The sequence below is a fragment of the Rhipicephalus sanguineus genome, chromosome 6 (assembly GCF_013339695.2).
Source record: "Rhipicephalus sanguineus isolate Rsan-2018 chromosome 6, BIME_Rsan_1.4, whole genome shotgun sequence".
NCBI lineage: Eukaryota > Metazoa > Arthropoda > Arachnida > Ixodida > Ixodidae > Rhipicephalus > Rhipicephalus sanguineus.
In genome coordinates this window covers 158,151,329-158,169,165 of record NC_051181.1, presented here as the reverse complement: position 1 = coordinate 158,169,165, position 17,837 = coordinate 158,151,329, and the positions used below count along the sequence as shown (strand labels likewise).

The window sequence follows — 17,837 nt, the reverse complement described above, 5'->3', positions numbered from 1 at the left end:
GACGCAGTGCCTGTCGATGTGTACCAGTGATATGAAGACTTGTAAAGTTTATTTTGCACATTTCAGTATGGAAATGCAGTTGAAGACATGCATACAACATAATTAGCTGAACACAAAACAGGATTAAATACTAATTAAATGAACACTTGTTTCAGTTTTCACAAAAATGTCTTTTTTTGTTGTTTTTATAAAAATTGAAATGCCATTTTGTAGTGAATCAATCATACTAGTATGATGATGATGGCAAACCTGCCATGATAGCTTAGCAGGTAAGGTGTCGCACAGCTAAGTTCTAGAACGCGGGTTTAATTCCCAGCCGTAGTGGCCAGATTTCAGTGGGGGTGAAATTCAAGAACGCCTGTCTGCATAGATTTAGGTGTGCACTAATGAACCCCAGGTGTTCAAAAGTAATCTGGAGTTCCCCACTATGGCATGCCTCATTATCATATTGTGGTTTTGGCATGTAAAACCCTGGCAATTATTGTTATGAATGCGTCTGATGCCTCTGATGTGGTGCACTCCATATTGTGTGCATGAAAATGGAACATGGCAAGGTAGTTGATATTGGGAACAATAGGAAGCTTCATTTAGTCTCAGTTTTTTCATTCTTAAGGTGTTGGTCAGAATGTTGGCCGTTTTCTTTTCTTTCGCTTGATCGAATGAATGCATTTGCGTGTTTGCCGAAAAGAAGGCATTGGTTGACACTACAGCTGAATACAGAGGATACAAAATCAAGAGCCCTATATTTCTTTTTTCTGGAATGATATGCAATCCTGCACACACTTCTCACCGAGCTTGTTACTGGAAGATGTGTTAACCTGGCATACCTGGGAAAGCCCCTGGCTTGATCCTTCCAATGCAAAGCCAAAGGAAGATCAGTAGAAAGATGGATGCCAGTGCATAGCCCCATTGCACAAGGAACATAATTGCCAATTTCACGAAGATCTGAAGAAAAGCGAGTAATGCATTGTCAAGACTTATGCTTTGGACTGGGCAACCACGTGCCCTGGACTGGTAACTGACTTACCCCAAGCACTGCGATCCAGCGATTGCACAGTTTCGCATACCACGTATTTGACTTATTTGATATCTCTGGCCATGGTCCCCGTCCTAAAATAGAAGCAGTCATAACATTGGTGAATATATGTATCCGCAACATGACCGCATTAGCTTCTACTTCCATATATGATGTGTGCAAGATGTAAAACAGAAAGCTTTATGAGTGCTTGTCACTTTCATAGCGCACAATAATAGCAAGGACTGAAAGCGATGCGGACATACACAAAAGCCAGCTGACCTTTAGCGAGGAGGTGAGTCTTGTCAGTAATGCCAGATGCCGGCTGGTCCCTCGGTTGGTCGACGTTCGAATCTCTACTCTCCGCACTCCGTATAGAGCTGTGCTCGTCTGGTGACGTCACCGGAGATTCTGTCGTGCTTACGCTGCTGTGGTCGCGTGGTATGACCGTCTTGTCATGAACACGTTCTGGAAACAGCTGGTCCAAGTCGCTCGTGGGAACCTGCGTACAAGGACCACCATTTACTGTACTGCAACGTGATAATGGAGGTTCGGTGTCGGTGGCAGTGGTTGTGAGCGAAAAATCAGCATTGTTTTTGAGCGAAAAAAAAAACCGATGGATGCAAAAAGACATACAACCCCCCGTTTCACCACCCCCTTCTTTCCTCGAGATAAGCGCAAGTAGGCGACCATGCCCTGTAGGGCGAAGAGCGGGGCGACGATCTTTAAAGCGCGCTACACGCGCGCACATCGCGCCATCTATGTGGCAACTAAGAAAGCATGCTGAAGTACATGGTGTATATAAATAGCTCGCCGTTAGCAGGCTGAAAGGCGGTGCTGTCATGGCCTAACGTCTAACGCGGCGGGCTGCAAAGCGAGAGGTCGCCCGTTCGATTCCGCGCGTTGGAAAGTTTCTGAATTATTTTTCTTTGTGGCTTTTCTATATATATATATATATATACTTATACATATACGGTGAATGACGGCGGCGACGGACATTTTCCAGCCGAGACTGTCCATATAATTGCTATCGCAATAAAAATGAAAGGTGGCGATTAGAGCCATAATCCAACTTACAGTGGGCTACAAATGCCATTTGTAGTGAGGATGATTCACTGCTGCCACCAAGACACAATGAATCACATATATGTAGCAGGCCTGTAGCCAGGAATTTTTTTCAGGGGGGGGGGGGGGGCACTTGCTGAAAACCTTAACTATTTGAGAAAAATACCTATTTTTATTATTTTTTTGTAAAAACACCTACTTCACCAAAATTTCGCCCCTAGCCCCCCCCCCCCCCCTGGCTACAGGCCTGATATGTAGTGCATTTCATGCATTGCTTGCTGTGTGAATAGCTGTATAAAGCAGATCCATCGCGCGTGCCCAGCGGAAGCTGGTGCACTAGGAAGTTCCCTTCAATGTCTGCAAGGCGCATGTGGGATATTAAATTAGTTGAAGTTTTGAGGGTCGATGCTTTCAGAAAATTAATATTGTGTATGCGTGAGATGGGAAGGTTACAGCTTTATGTTACGATATGAAAATATGTTGGCACTGTGAAGCGAACCCGTTACCATCCGTATTTTAGGTGGACGCTGTTCTTTTGCGCGCGCGCGGAATGAGTTTAGCTGGTACACCTAATTTCGCATACTGATTCTAAATGCCATTGATATACCCGCGACGTCGCTGTTTTCGCACCTTCTCGACTAGGGCGTCGCCGCAACATGCACTGTCTAATACGCATACGCGTGCGCAGGGTTCCCCGTCTGGGGGGGGGGGGGGGGGGGGGGGCAAAGGTTCATCACAGCCCCCCCCCCCCCTGCTAAGTCAATGTATGGCGCAGATTTTGCCCCCCCCCCCCCTCTTAGGTGACTAGAAGGGTCAATGTACGGGGCAGATTTTGCGCCCCAGCCCCTCTTACGTGATTGGCCGCCACCCCTGCCACCCCTGCCCCCCCCTGTGCGCACGCCTATGCTAATACGTGCGGACCATCTTGAGACATCAACGAAACCGTTTAGTTACTGGCGTTGTAAGCTGAATGTGCAAGAGTCGCTGCACAGTACACCGTTGTGAAGAGAAGTAAAGCTAACGTAACAATTAATATTAAATGTTTCAACTCTACGAAAGAAAGCACACTCCACTGCATACTGTACTATTGGATATTGTAACAATGTCCTTATGGTATCATCGACAGAATAAAACTTTTCTGCTGTTTTCAACTATCCAGTATACGATGCCCCTTGGTCGATTGTCCGCAGCACTTTCTGTATTTGACATGTATGTTTGGATGCTATGCAGACGCCTACCAAATATTGCACAATGTCCTGTGCCGGACATGGACGTTCAGACCTTATCCGGATATCCGTCCGATGTCGGTGGTCCAGTGGGATTGTGTACACAATTCAACTATAGCTAGAAGTATCGAAATAACACTTCGACGGCGAGAGGCTTGCAATATGTTATCAACGACCATGCGCGTGATCAGCCTCTCGAAACCTTTGTAGTAATCGCACCTTGGCGTCTCCAAGCGCCCCGTAGCTGGTTTTGTCCGTTGCCTGCGCCCGTATGATGGCCGCCTGCTGGCGGAAGCGTTCGTTGCGCCGGCGTTGGATGTCGTAGGTCATCGCCATGGAGAAGTAAGCGTACTCGACGCACGCGTACGTCAGCAGGAACGGGATGGTGACCAGTGGTGCCAGGGTATTCACTTGGCCCGCCAAGATGAACAGGAACGTGACCAGCGCGAACAGCACCAGCGCCACCACAGGAACCTTGTTGGGCCCCTTCTGTAGATGCGGCAGCGTGCATAAATGTTCGCAGTTAGTGCAGGTAGCGCCCGCATCTTTGATACGTTGCGATTGATGTCATGGGAAAATGCGTGCGTCATGCACGATCCGACCTTAACTCTTGCTGTGCATGGCACCATATGTGTACCAGCCAGCTGGCGGGCGTACAAATACGTCTTTAGCTGCAGAACTCTGTAGAGCTGGTCGATTGCTCCATCGGTATTATTCCTGGTGAAATACTGAACCGTTGTCGTGTCATTAGCTAGTTAATTATGTCAGAATGCTTTAGCTATACTTTCCCCCTGGTCCAAAAACCAGCTGTTGCATCCATGGCAGACAATGTAGCTGCAGCCTCGTGCCCGATATACGCCGCCCTGTAGTCGCCAACACACCGCGGAGTGAACCGATGAATTCCGAGATTACCAGCGAGCATTAGAAAATTCAGCTTCGCGGGTGTATACCTATATGCGGCAAATTCTTACTCCGATGCTTAGCTGCTTGCTGAAGGGGAGAATTCCGTCATTTGCCATGTTCTGCAGAATGCGAGGCGTCAGGTACAGAGCCCCCAGGCACGCTGACATGGAAGAGATGTACAGACCGGAAAGCACCATGACGCCGATGGCGGACGCCTGCGAAGAGTGGGCACATTTGGCTCATCTTTTTTTTTTCTTTTTTTTTGCGCCATTTCTCGATCATTGCTTGCCTTTTCGGCGATGAGGTAGTCCGTGGTGAGAGCCCAGCGCTGGCACGTGCTTCCCAGACCGAGGACAAATACCAGATACAGGAACAAACTGCGCAAACGCTCGTCAAACACGCACGTGTGTGTGTTGTGCGATGGTCATTCACTGCCACAAGCGCATAGCCCTTATCAACAATAGACATGGATCATGCGTTGCAGGCAGCCTACATTCTGACAGTTATATAATAATATCTGGGGTTTAACGCCCCAAAACCACGGTATGATTATGAAGGACGCCGTAGTGGAGGGCTCCGGAAATTTTGACTACCTGGGGTTTTTTAACGTGTACCTAACACACATTCTGACAGCACCGGATGGTGAAGACGTGACCTTCCTCACAGAAGCACTGGTCGTGCAATGAAGTCTTGCAAAGAGCCATGGTCATGCACAGTTCTGTGTACTGTGTACTCTTGATGACGACGGCTGTACATCTGCTGGATTATGCCTGAGTACAAGCACTGTAATATATATCGTGGAACAATTATAGGCTTGCGATGTAACGACATAAAAACTCAGTGTTCTTAAGCACGGAATCTTTTCTTTAAAGATGATTCTTGTTGCATGAAGAACAAGACCAACTACGCGTATATCTCAACATTCAGTCGCGTGCTGCGTGCCGAAGCGTCACACGTACCACGTTCCGATGGCGGCCATCGTGCCTACGGGCACGTCCTGCACGGGGTTCCTAAGGTCGTCGCTCATGTTGATGCCTGCGAAGACGCCCGTCATGGCCGGGAAGAAGACGCCGAACACGGTGAACCAGTTCTGGCCCTCGCCGTACCGAGGAAAGCTGTTGTTCTTCAGCGTCGCTAGATCGTAGCCCGTCACGCCGTGCTCTGCACCGTATGGAATGTGCACAAATTATGAAAGGACAATACTGTTGTCCAACCGTTCGTAGCACGAAGCTACAAAGGAATTTCATGCGGATTTATGAGAAAGAAAACTTCACTTGACGAAAAACTCGCTTTGGTCCAGGACTAACTTTTAGTCAACTAAGTACCAACTTGCCAAACTTTCAACCCTTGCACCATGCACGTGCGTATCGAACGATATGCGAAGCGGCGTGCTCTCCTAAAGCCTGCTTTCCCTCAGTACTCGAAAGTTCCTACGCGCATGCACATACGCAAGCATAGGCGGACGCGAGAAAATATCGAATATCCGCGAGTTCGAGGAACTGTACCAGAGTCGTAGCGGACGAATGTTCCCACGGCGAAGTCTAGCGCGGCCATGAGCAAAATGATGAGGAGAGCGAACTGGAGGCGAACGACCCACTTGACGCCGGCCACGTTGATCCCTGGCGGATAAACATAAAATGTCAAAAGTTGTAGCCCAGACCCATCCCACCAATTCGCAGGGCACTTTTAATAATGATCTTTCATCTGATCTGAAAAAGTTGTAAAAGCCCCCGCACCGTGCGCGCAACATAACAAATACTCCTGCCTACGCCCTTCAGGGAAAAAAAAACTTAATTGTACTTTGCTTTCATGTGCGAATTCATTACCATGTACAAAATTAAAATAACTATACAAGAGAGTAAAAAGAATCGCGGCAGTTAAAGAGCTTAGATATTTAGTTACACTGAAACCAACAGACAATCAAGGGAAGTAAATCACCTTAAGAATTGTCTTTATTTTGGTGTATAAATAATTATGGATCATGATGTGATGGGCAGTAGACTTCATATTATTACAAGACGTGAAATTAAAGTGGGCGAAAAGACAATTCGCCGTTCATATGATGCCACTTGCGGCGACGTGACGCCGTATGTTCACCGTAACCAAATAATTAGATAAAGATGGACAAGATCGGGCAGCGTAAATAATTTCCAAAAGATTTATGTCACATGGCCATGTCCTCAAAATTTGACAAACGTTGCAGAACAGCGAATGAGCATCGTCTGCATTAATGACGCAGGAATAGAAACCGAAACTATAGCTCGTATACGCGAGTATTGAAGTCATCTATTTAGGGCGATCTGGTCTGGTTTTGAGGTATTTTTTCTGAGATTTAGAGGCTTCATCTAATGGATCAGACGATGACAAGGCGAGTGATGAGCGAGGCCTATTAGCGTACCGAGCAGGAGGAGGACGAGCGCCGAGGCGATTCCCCGCTGCAGCCACGGGTCTTCCTCCATCTTGAGCAGCTGGCCCATGGACTCGGCGAAACCCATCACGTGCAGCGCACTGCTCACCGCCTGTAAACAAGAATGCATACATGCAGCTGTCAGCGTTGTGAAAACACGCCACGCTTCTCAACGCACTGACTTGCAGAAAGTAATTTCTTGTGGAAACTATCAGCGATATGGAAAACGCGCTTGCTTACACGCGGGTACTCGCGATTAGACAGACCAGGTTAAACACGGTTAAAACCGCCGCTGGTAGGTGAAAGAATGTTGCACGCATTTAGAAAGGTATTTCGTTGAGGAAGAGAGGGAGAGAGGTTTTTTTTTTTTTTTTTGTTAGAAAACCAGGTTTTTGCCGGCGCGTATATAACCGCTGGCATGCTATAGCATGCCAGCGGTTATATACGTGCCGGCATATCCCATCCCCCATCCCATCCCCCATCCCTACACAGAGTATACTCTGTGTAGGGATGGGGGATGGGATTAGAAGATTCCAGAAGAGGTGGAAAATAATAATAAAAAGCAAGAAAACATACAAAAATATGAAATGCAGATCCACACGTTACCTGCCCGAAGCAGTAGATGAGTGCTGCGGCGCCGCCCACGCGCACGCCTAGAATGTGTGAGAGGAGCACGTGCAGGCCGCCGGACTCGAGGTGACACCGCTCGCAGATGCCGATGCCGGCCAGCACGGCCAGGCTGCACACGACCACCGTGGCCAGCACCATGAGCAGGGCGTGCTCCACGCCCGCATTGCCCTGCGCACGTTGCAAGGCGACACATTGCACCGAACAGTCGCGGACAAACCGCTTCGCATGTGAACAACCCGCGGCTGTAGCTTAGCCATTACGATGATAAGCACAAGGGCACGGGTTCGATTCCAGGCGGCGGAATTTCGATGGAGGCGCAGTGCAAACACAAACTTGTACATAGATTTAATCCAAAATTAACCCAGAGTCCCCCACTACGGCGTGTCTCATTATCATATCGTGGTTTTGGCATGCAATATCTTGAGCGAATTGACAGGCCGCTCAAGGCAAGCAATGGGAAAACATAGGCCACTATAATGTGCATGACCGTAAGTTATGTAGAATGCAGATGGTTTTTGCTTTTGGAAAGAAGAAAAAGAACAGAAAAGTGCGCGGCCCCTGACTGCGTCTCATGCAGGACACCTCAACAGAAGAAGGGGGCAGAGGAATAAAAGAATAGATGAGAAAACAGGAGCATTCGCGATGAAAACCGACACGAAGGCCGTTACCCAACCAACTCCCTTATGTGGAATGCAGAGGCGAGGATTAGAGAGAGAACGTGACAGCTCCCCTGCGCCGCCATTTCCCCCACTCCCTCCTCCTTGTTCTATACTCCTCAAGGTAGGGGTTTGGATAAGTTGGCCCTGTATTTTGACAATACATTAGACCATCAAACACGGTCGAATGGAAATGTGAGAACGTACTTCTGGGCTATGGATGGTTCACACGCAGGTTTTTGAAAAGCCCGCAGCTTTAGACAGGAGAGTGAAGTACACGCAACACAAGCTTTACGCTACTTCTCTGTCCGGTCGAAAGTGGTGCGCTTGTCAGACCTTGTTTCCCACCACTTCGTACGTTACTGCATGGTAAAAAAGTGGTTCACGCAGTATACTCTGTAGTCGTGAATGTGGTTTCGTATAATGGAAGTCAGGCAAAGTACGCACCACTATCCATCCGGAGCGCAGAAAGACAATGACGCCGAACAGGTGGATCATACACGTGGTGAAGACGCCATCCCAGGTGCCGAACAGCACGGGCTCCGACACGAAGAAGTTGGCCGACCACCAGGGCTTTGCTTTGGCGCTCTGCGATATGGACACGACCAAGGGCCACCGTTCATATGCCTCGCGAGTATTATGTCAAAGGGAAGCACAAGGAAGGATAACCGCAGCTCTTGGAAATTACCTGCAGATGCTCATGAACGAGAGAAGGGGACTTTTTTTTCGAGGGGCTCTTTTATTTGTTAGACAACCAAATGAATTCAACAGACAATTAGAACTACAACAGACAATTAGACAATTATTCAGTTACAGTCTTTTACGAGTTATATATGCATGGTTTTCGATGTAGTCTCTGCCTCAACATGGACAATACTTACTTTTCAGATCCGCATTCGAAAAAATAAATACATAAGCGCCGTCGTGAGTTGACCAATAAGGGCACGTATCTTGCCGAATCATACAGGCCATCTTTCATAGGATCCTGTATATGAAAAACTTGTCATGAATTTCGACGGCGTCTGCTTGAGAAACATAAACCATTACATTCATGTTTGTCAATAAAGATGGGCCTCATTGCATTCTAATGGAAGCAAAAAGTCTACTTCGCATGTTTAGAGAACCCTTTATGTTTGAAAATGGCTCGACTACGAGAAAATGTATTGAAATCCCTGACGCTACACTAGACGTGTCGATACCATGTCGCTTGGAAGGTGACTATTTGGGCTAGCTGGCACACCATTATGCGTGAGAGTTGTGTTCCTGTCTGCCCTCGTCCTTGTCGTTCATTCTTAACCGCGCATTGCAAAAAATTCGAGAACGAGACGCTCGACCTTCATAACCAACGTTCTTCCTGGAGATGGATGAAAATAGAATTAGATGTAAACTGATTTGGTATTGATCTGTTTGGTGTCCCTTTAAAAGCGGTCGATGGCGTTCACTTACGAGGTCTTGGTGGAAAAGCTCGTCCCCGCCGGGGTTTCCGGAGGATAGGCCGCCGTGTCCTGTCGGTTCGTCGGAGGCCCCTCCGTCGGCGCCATCACTGCGCAGACCGAAACGGGCCCAGTCGATGTCGCGACCGCGCTTCACGGTCATGGTTCCGCCTCCTCTTCTCTGTCTCTTGCACGAAATCTGAAAAAAAAAGTGCGGGATACGTCAGTGGTTTGCAACGTTCAAGGCCTGCATTTTAGTTTGCTATGCGAAACTCTCGAATAAGTGAAACAACCTTAAAGTCCTGCGAAGTTGATTCGGGGTAGGCCTCAGCCCCGGCCTATAGGCATCGGCCACGAGCCCTTCGGCTCGGGCGGTTTCCTCGGCTCTCTGGACGGCCCAGAGTTGGTCTTATAATGCGGAGCTGAGCAGAGGCGCCTCCCAGCGTGTTCAGTGATTCGGGATTGCCTCGCTTACTTCGCGTTGAGGCGACAGACAACACGAAAACCGCTTCGCTCCCTGGAGCGGGCGCACTCCCTCACGCCAGCGTTTTGTACAGTTGCGCGAGATCGGATTTTAAATGAGTCAGCAGCTAGACTTACTCCACGTAACATTCCACTTTGCTGCTATCGCATTCATTGCATACAGAAACCACGGAATTCTCGAGCAGTTTATGAAATGGTTGAGCTAACAGTTCCTTCAAGGCTTCTAGCAGGACAAAAAATCGTCCTCAATGTTCTCAATCGCATTCGAAGTGGCATCAAAGCTTCCTGCCGTCTGTGGTTGAGTGTTTCCTAAAACTCTTGTACTATACTTGCTGTTACGCTCCCGTAACTTAATGACTGCACTTGTCTACTTAGGCTCGCCAGTTCGTCAAACGTTTAGATAAAGCTGTACGGAGCCCTAGATAATGGCCTCCAAAGAACTGCCTGCGTAGAAAAACTCCGCTGCGTTTCGCATAACAAACTGTACGAATAGAAAAATTATTCCATTTGGTGCAACGTAAGCAATGACTGTGAATCTGAGAACAAGGGTATGAGTGTCTGTGTTGTCTATCTCTACTTTTTATCGCTTTTTTTGCATTGCTTCAAGCAGTATATTGAAAAAACGAAACACCATCCCGCCCGAGAAAAATTCGCTTGGTCATAAAAAAAAAAGGTAGTCTTCGTTGGCGGTGGCAATTGAACAATGCCACCGAATGTTTCGACAGAGGTTCTCTACTGACGACAGGCACGTAGACAAGCGAAGGGGGGGGGGGGGGGGGGAACCTCCCCTCCCCTGAAAAAAAATTCAGGCTACGTGCCTGAGTGACGATGCACGCGTTGGCAGGTGCCACTACTTGTGATTCATGTTTCGCAATTGACTTTCGCTTCTTTCATTTATCAAGACTACCGCCGTATGCGCCGGGCGAGCCTCAGCAGAAGCCAAAATGCAGACCCATGACATGCGTCATCGCCTCCCGTGAAATGTCGCTCACGGCTGCGGCTGTCTTCGCCGCCGAAAGAGAGGCGCAAAAACTGCTTAACAATCCCCAAGCGGCCCCTTACAAAGAGTGAGCCTTTTCACAAACTAAGCCTAGCATCAGGCCTGGAGACAAGTACACCATAAACAAACTTTGACTTCGACGGTGTTCGAACCTATAGCATAATACAGAAAACTAGTGCCTGTCTGACTGCTGTGTCCTTACTCCTTATTCTGCCTCATATGCCAAGTGTCCTCGGTTACGTGCTGCACAGAGATAGCTCATAGCACACTGGCCACCGTCTGTAAAACGAAGGGAAACGGCAGAAGCAAGCTTGCCCACACAGCGATGCTTGTTGTGGTGAAGCCTGCTTTAGAAGCATCTCCTACGCACGAACAGACTCCTTCCGAATAGCGGCGACATTCGGGTATGCAGGGCCTGGAATGCAGTATTCGAGACATATTCAGCGTGCCAAACATCCTTTATAGTTTTCTTGCCCCTATTTCCCCTCCCCTGTGCAGGGTAGCAAACCGGTCACTCGCGCCAGGTTAACCTCCCTGCTTTTCCTTTTCATCTATTTCTCTCTCTTTTGTTTGTCCTTGTTTGTTTTTGTTTGCTTGCTTGCTTGCTTGAGGGGTGTTATTTGCCGTGGATATAAAAAAAATAATTTCAAGAATGTGAAACCTCTGTGGCCTGTCGAAAGAACGAAACTTCCACGTTAGGTAAGTCTCAGTTGCCTCAAATAGATTCATGTGGAACATTTTATGGCGCACGAGTTTCGACACTCGCGTGTTCTCCTCCTCTACGGAAGCATAGCTCGTGCAATCTGGTATGCAGATTAAGGAACAGCCACAGCAACGTCCACTGCACGTCAGGAAGAGCTTCGCCCGTGCCCGCTCCTGCGAGCCTTGCAAACGCGATCCCAAATTTGTGCAATTAAGGTGCGTCGACACGTGGCCTGAAAAACGAATGAAGACCTGTAAGCGCGCGCAATTCCTGTGTCTCAGAGGAACCGCGTCGTTTATATTTAATAATGCCGCTTCCGCCAGAAGGCCTATCGTTTGCTGTGTCCGAGTTATGACATGCCATTACACCCTCACTCACTTTACAGGGCACATTAATCGACCCGTCCACAACATGGATAACCTTTCTGCATATGTCGCTTGCCTTGTTGTTTGCTCGCTCGATATACTGCTCACCTAAAAGCTTTTATTTTTCTTCATCTGAGCAGCAATGTTAGAATAAACGAGCACGTGTATCCACGGTGCGAATGCATAGTGCACACAAGCACGCACACATTTGGTCGCCACAAATGAAACACAATATTTCTAAAGATAGATTCGAGGTTGAAAGTAACGCTGGCATTTTATGTGATCTGTAGTGTTAGGTGACCGGGCTTTACTTTGTGTTGCTTTTCGTGTCGCTGTGTCAACGGACTTCGTGCTTATGTGATTTTGTTATGGCTTGACTGGCTCACATGAACTGTCCCTAGGTGCGATATTATATAATTTTTTTTTCGCTGCTGTGATTTTCACTAACTCTGTAATCTGTTAAAAGGAGTAGCCGGCGCTATATAAAAGCGCCGACATCTCTTAAACAACACATATTTAAAAAAATAGATTCAAGTTAGACATTGTAACGAGGCGGAAGAGACATGTTAGAACGCGTGATTCGCAGCGCACCATGATCGGCCGCGGAATCTATTTCAGGACGCGCTCTCGCACTATCGCATTTCGTCCCTTGACGATTGTGCACATGGGAACGTCACAGTCACAAGGAGGTCGAAGTACGGTAACGACGGCACAGCAGATATTCTGTAGCAGTATGGCGTAACCATGGTAACGACGCAGACATGTCTGATGCCGTTTTCAATCAGCGGGTCGGACGTGTACGTCCAGGCAGAGTTTCTGCCTCGCTCTTCGAATGGCTGCAACAAAGTCGAGAAACCGATCGCGCTTCCTCTTTTTTTTTTCTTCTTTCCTATCAGGTTTTGTCGTGCGCTGGCAGATGTCCGCCCGCTTTTGCCGTATTCGTATGTTTTCATATCGCATAATAATAAAAATAATTGCACGCAGAGCAGGTTAGCGAGTGCAGTTTTATTGTTTCTCAGATTCTTCCTCCTCATTGATTACTGTTTGCTTACTCGTTTTGTGCTTGCTCCTTCCACCTTCCGCCTTGGTACCGTCTTTAGATCAGACATTAGAACTAACATTTCCAGCCTCAGTGGCGCCCTCTCCCTTCCTCCTTTCCCTCATCCTTGCCCTCACATTATAGATTCCAATTAAGAGAAGGCAAGCGGCGAAGGGTAGGCAGAAAGTTAGGTGCGCAGAAGCTAGCGGGTATGTATAACGTGGTCGCAGCAACCACAGGACCGTGTTGATTGGCGGAACATGGGAGAGGCCTCTGCCCTGCAGTCGGCGTAGTCAGGCTGATGATGATTATGAACCAGCCTCAGGAAATTAGCGGAGCTAAGGAGGAAAGCGGTAGGATATCTAACGAGATATGGCGAGGAATGGATCATGCCGACACCTCGACTTAACCTTGGAAAAGAACGCCTTCGTTATACTATTCCGTCTCTCCTTAATAGCTATGCTCACATTGATTTCGATTTGTTTTCCTGTTCGCGAAAAAAACTTCACACTATGTATTTAAATAGCATGCCTTAAGTTTGTTTAAGTGTACATATTGCTCATTCGTGTATTCTTTGCGTACTTATCTTTGTTTTCCATTTTTATAAGCTCTACAATTGCCTCCCTGCTGAACATGAGGTTTGTAGATTCTTCAAGCTGCCCTTGGGCATCTTTTATCTACAACCCCTCCACCTGTCTTGTAAGATGGCAATATAAAATTGAATTGAATACGTGTGTATTTGCGGGAAGCTTTAGCAGCCGGCCATCGCTGACGTATGAAAACATTCAGTTTCGGAACAACAAATGTTCTGACTCACTCACTTTCGGTTTCCGCTACAGCCTTCCTTGAAGCAGCTTTCTCGCATGCAGCTGTGCCATCAACCGAGCTTAATTTTCCTCTCTCTCGTTGTTTGCCAGCGTTTACGAAGTCGATTGTATTCAATGCGTCTCTGCAGTTTATGCCGCTACGAAAGCGGCGTTTGCTGCGTCTCTGGCGTCCACACAATGGAAGCCGTCGATTACACCGCGCAAAATAATAACATAAATGAGTGCAATTTTTTTTTTCGTCCCATAAGAGCACCTGCTATACGCTCATACGATGCGAGATATAAATAAGGTACGCTGTGTTCGGCAGCAGCTTTGACTTTTCGTTTATTACCACCTGTTTAACAGTGCACAATATAATGAAGTTAAATGGTAGCTGATTTTTCTGCTCTTTTCTTAATGATTTTAGTTTTTTATGTTTAATTTTTAATGGTACACTAACCGATCGTTCCCGTTTCCCGATCGTCCCCGCTTTTATTAAACTAATTGCCGCTTGCGCTACTTACAGCAAAACGACTGATATGGATAATTTATCGCACCTTAACTCGTAAGGTACGAGTTAAGTCGTCCCCCCCGCCCCCCCTTCCCCCTCCCACACACAAACGCACGCGCGTTTGTGTGTGGGAGGGGGAAGGGGGGGCGGGGGGGACGTGAGTGCGTGCGGACATTCCGAATTAAATGCAAAGCATCGTTGGCGCCGATGTCTGTGTCTGCCACCTGTCAAATACGTATTGAAATCGCCAGTGCAGATGCGACTAGGAGCCCACTGTATACACTGCTAAATTTACTGAATTTTTAGGGGCGAAGCTCCTTAAGGCGGCACCCGTTCGTCCCTCGTAGTAGTGCGTAACCAGTCGCAACGCTAGTACCAGATCTTGACCTCCATGGTGGTGCCGGTGGGAGATTTTTCCTGTGCGTTGTTGAACAATAAAAAATTCGCAGCGTGCGCGTTAACTAAAAGCCGAATTCTTCTGTCTATCATTCCCCATTAGCAGCCATTGGCATGTTCCAGTAGGAAACGTTAGTAGAAGTAGAAGTGTAAGTGTTAGCTAAAAGCCGACTTCTTCTGTGTCTCATTCTCATTAGCAGCCATTGTTTACCTCCAAGGTAGTGCCTGGTGAGATTTCTCCTGTGCGTGAATAAACAAAAAAATTTTGTTCAAAACGCCGTTGATTGACGAAATAAACCAACGAAAGACGCCAGATGTTTTCTAAAAGCAAAACGAAAGAACGCCAGATGTTTCTAAAGCAAAACGAAAAGATGCCAGCTGCTTAACGAAAGACGCCAGATGTTTTCTAAAGCAATGGTTTTCTAAACAATGAAAATTCACAGCGTACATGTAAAATTAAAGTGAGCTGCAAGTCGTCATAACTCATCGAACCTTTAGTATAAACGCGCCCGCGATCTCACGTCGGTGATGATGTACTGGGCAGAATTCAAGGAAGATTCACGGTTTACCAATGAACCTCCGCAGCTTCGCCCACTCATCATCATTCACTCCGTGGATATGCTGTGATTTTTTTTTATATATATACAAAGAAGCAATTGCGTATTGACTGGAAAGTACGCTCGTGACAGCCTCTCGCCCGTTTGTTACCCCTCTCTATAAATTCCAGGAAACTCGATATATTTGTGGTGCGATAGAATCGATTTTGGATCAATGCAAGTGGGTGATGCGCGGCGCGCAATCTTCCTCTATCAGAGCCTTCAGCGAGCCCATATCAGCCATTGCGGAATCGTTGGCAACAACACTTTCATCGCGGAGGGAGCGTCGACTGGCCGAAGAGAATAGCTGACGCTCGCGTAGTAATCTCGCAAGAAAAATACCGGCGACGCACTAGAGGTCTTGCAGCAATCGCACAGCGACGTCAAATGTCGCTGCACTTGAAAAACAAATTGGCTTTAAATCGTGAAAGGGCTGCCTTTGGTTGCTAGATTTAACGCTAGCGCGTCCTTGTATTATATATCTGTTCGAGGCCCCTCGTGTGTTCCGACAGATATGCTGTATCATATTCATCGACAAAAGCATCGTTGAGGATTTTTTTAGTTCTTTGACGTCCCCTGCGGAGTTTCTTAAGGAAGGCAGATGGAACTTATCGCTTCTGCGTTGATGGCCGAAATATGAAAAAGAAGACATGTACGCTGCCACGTTTGAAGGCGCCGTTGACGGCATTTTTGGTGCAGTGCCGCTTTGATAATCGCATATTTGCATTAGCGTCCACAGTCGCCCTGACATGATTTCTGTCGAATTTATTTCCGTGGTTACCGACCATAGGTTCTTTGCCGGCTTTTATCTCCTAAGGATCCTGCGGGCCGGCATACTCATTAGGCTTTGAGGCTCCGAGCGTTTACGTATATTCCGTGGTTCACAAAGCCGGGCGCCCGCAAAGACGCTGACAGTTTGTCGCGTTACGTTGTCGACACCGTTGACGTCTCTTACACAGCGAATGCTCTGTGCACGAACCATCTTGGTATATGCATGGCTCGGCTAATATTGTTATGCAGCAGTATCTTCGCTCTACGTTTCTACCTACGTAACAACGTTACAATGAAGAAAACTTCAGCCTCTTTCCCTTATCCAGAAGAGATAGTGATAACATCAAGAGAACATAAATCTTTCTTTATATATAAGTAAGTTCTGCACAATACATGCCTAGGAGAATAAAAATTCCTCAAATCCACCATAGCAAAACGCTAGCATTACATATCTATGACATACCACCCCCTTTCCTTTTCGTGCAGTCCCTTTTGGACTCCTGCTTTCATCTTTATTTTTTTTAAACAGTGTTTATTGTTTAAAAAAACACGGACATTGCGCGTACTCACGATTTCGTTGTACAACCCTACCTCCTCTACGCTTATTGCATTTTCTCCCGAGTTTATGGGAGGAATTCTTGTTTAAGTGCAAATTGTTTTTCTGCGTGTTCGCTGATCCCCTCTGCTCCTTTATTTTGTTTTATTTTCTTCACACCCGGCTGTCGAGGGGTACGCTTGCACGAAGAGCTCGCCGCCCATCTGCAAGTCAAGTAGTCCAAAGTTTGTCGCCCCCAGCAGTGTTCCCGAAGAGCACGAGAACGGCCGCCGCGTTTGTCGTCGCTTATTGTACGCGCGCTCAGCTTAGTGATAAATAATAAAAAAGCACCCAGCATATCCTCGTTTCTTCGCTGAGGACGCATAGTACGGACACAACGCGTATAGAGGTCGTATAGTATACTATATACTTTGTGATCTCCCCCATGCGTAAGGCCACTTTTAATTTGCGGCGATGTCCGCGCACGCTCCGCAGAATTCGGTAACGAGAACTGCAGGGCCGCGGCACGTCCCAGCGGGAGTTGCTGGAGGACATGTTGTTAACAATGTAGTTTTACGACGAGAGCGTACTTCACGTGGAGCACAAGATAATTCCATCTATCTATCTATCTATCTATCTATCTATCTATCTATCTATCTATCTATCTATCTATCTATCTATCTATCTATCTATCTATCTATCTATCTATCTATCTATCTATCTATCTATCTATCTATCTATCTATCTATCTATCTATCTATCTATCTATCTATCTATCTATCTATCTCTCTCTCTCTCTCTCTCTCTCTCTCTCTCTCTCTCTCTCTCTCTCTCTCTCTCTCTCTCTCTCTCTCTCTCTCTCTGTGAGGTAAAGTTAGAGGGTCTGCATGTTGTTGTATGGAAATGGTAAGCACGCGTTCGTACATGGCTGAAGTTGGTTAATTAAACCTAAAAAAAAACCTATCTCGGGAGGCGCGCGCTGTTGACAGCTAAAAAGACCATATTCGCAGGTCCTACAATCCATTCATTTTCAGAGTTCACGGACTAGCAGGGGCGTAGGCCGCGGGAAGACAGATGTGGTCGAGTGTCATTTTGTGCTCTGTATGCCATGGCGAAAAAAAAAAATGGGGAGAGGGGAGGCACGGGTCCGGTGTGCCAACCCCTGGCTACGCCACTGGGCTCTAGTGGTCTCTGAGATGTTCTGGTGAAGTGAATTGAATTTCTGGTGCTACGTCGCCGCGTTGGCTCAGAGCTTCGTTTCACATGGATTTGTGTCCAACTAGGCTTTCGCGTTCAT

At 47.2% G+C, this 17,837-nt stretch overlaps 1 protein-coding gene across 5 annotated transcripts in view; it reads right to left on the bottom strand.

The window, feature by feature from the left end:
• The window catches only part of LOC119396880 (solute carrier family 12 member 8), a 44,283-nt gene that overhangs the window by 3,487 nt on the left and 22,959 nt on the right, over positions 1 to 17,837 (bottom strand). For 4 of the 5 annotated variants that reach the window (XM_037664238.2, XM_049417268.1, XM_037664236.2 and 1 more), the window contains 12 exons: positions 9,349 to 9,534; positions 8,350 to 8,490; positions 7,223 to 7,414; positions 6,608 to 6,728; positions 5,715 to 5,828; positions 5,169 to 5,370; positions 4,499 to 4,586; positions 4,278 to 4,424; positions 3,526 to 3,795; positions 1,298 to 1,517; positions 1,028 to 1,110; positions 828 to 945 (listed from right to left, as the gene is read on the bottom strand). In XM_037664238.2, coding sequence (XP_037520166.1) covers positions 828 to 945; positions 1,028 to 1,110; positions 1,298 to 1,517; positions 3,526 to 3,795; positions 4,278 to 4,424; positions 4,499 to 4,586; positions 5,169 to 5,370; positions 5,715 to 5,828; positions 6,608 to 6,728; positions 7,223 to 7,414; positions 8,350 to 8,490; positions 9,349 to 9,498 — 1,846 coding nt within the window. In that variant the 5' untranslated portion in view covers positions 9,499 to 9,534. Of the gene's footprint in view, positions 1 to 827; positions 946 to 1,027; positions 1,111 to 1,297; positions 1,518 to 3,525; positions 3,796 to 4,277; positions 4,425 to 4,498; positions 4,587 to 5,168; positions 5,371 to 5,714; positions 5,829 to 6,607; positions 6,729 to 7,222; positions 7,415 to 8,349; positions 8,491 to 9,348; positions 9,535 to 13,746; positions 13,811 to 17,837 lie in introns of those variants that run through there. The other variant, XM_037664239.2, reaches the window with a different exon arrangement.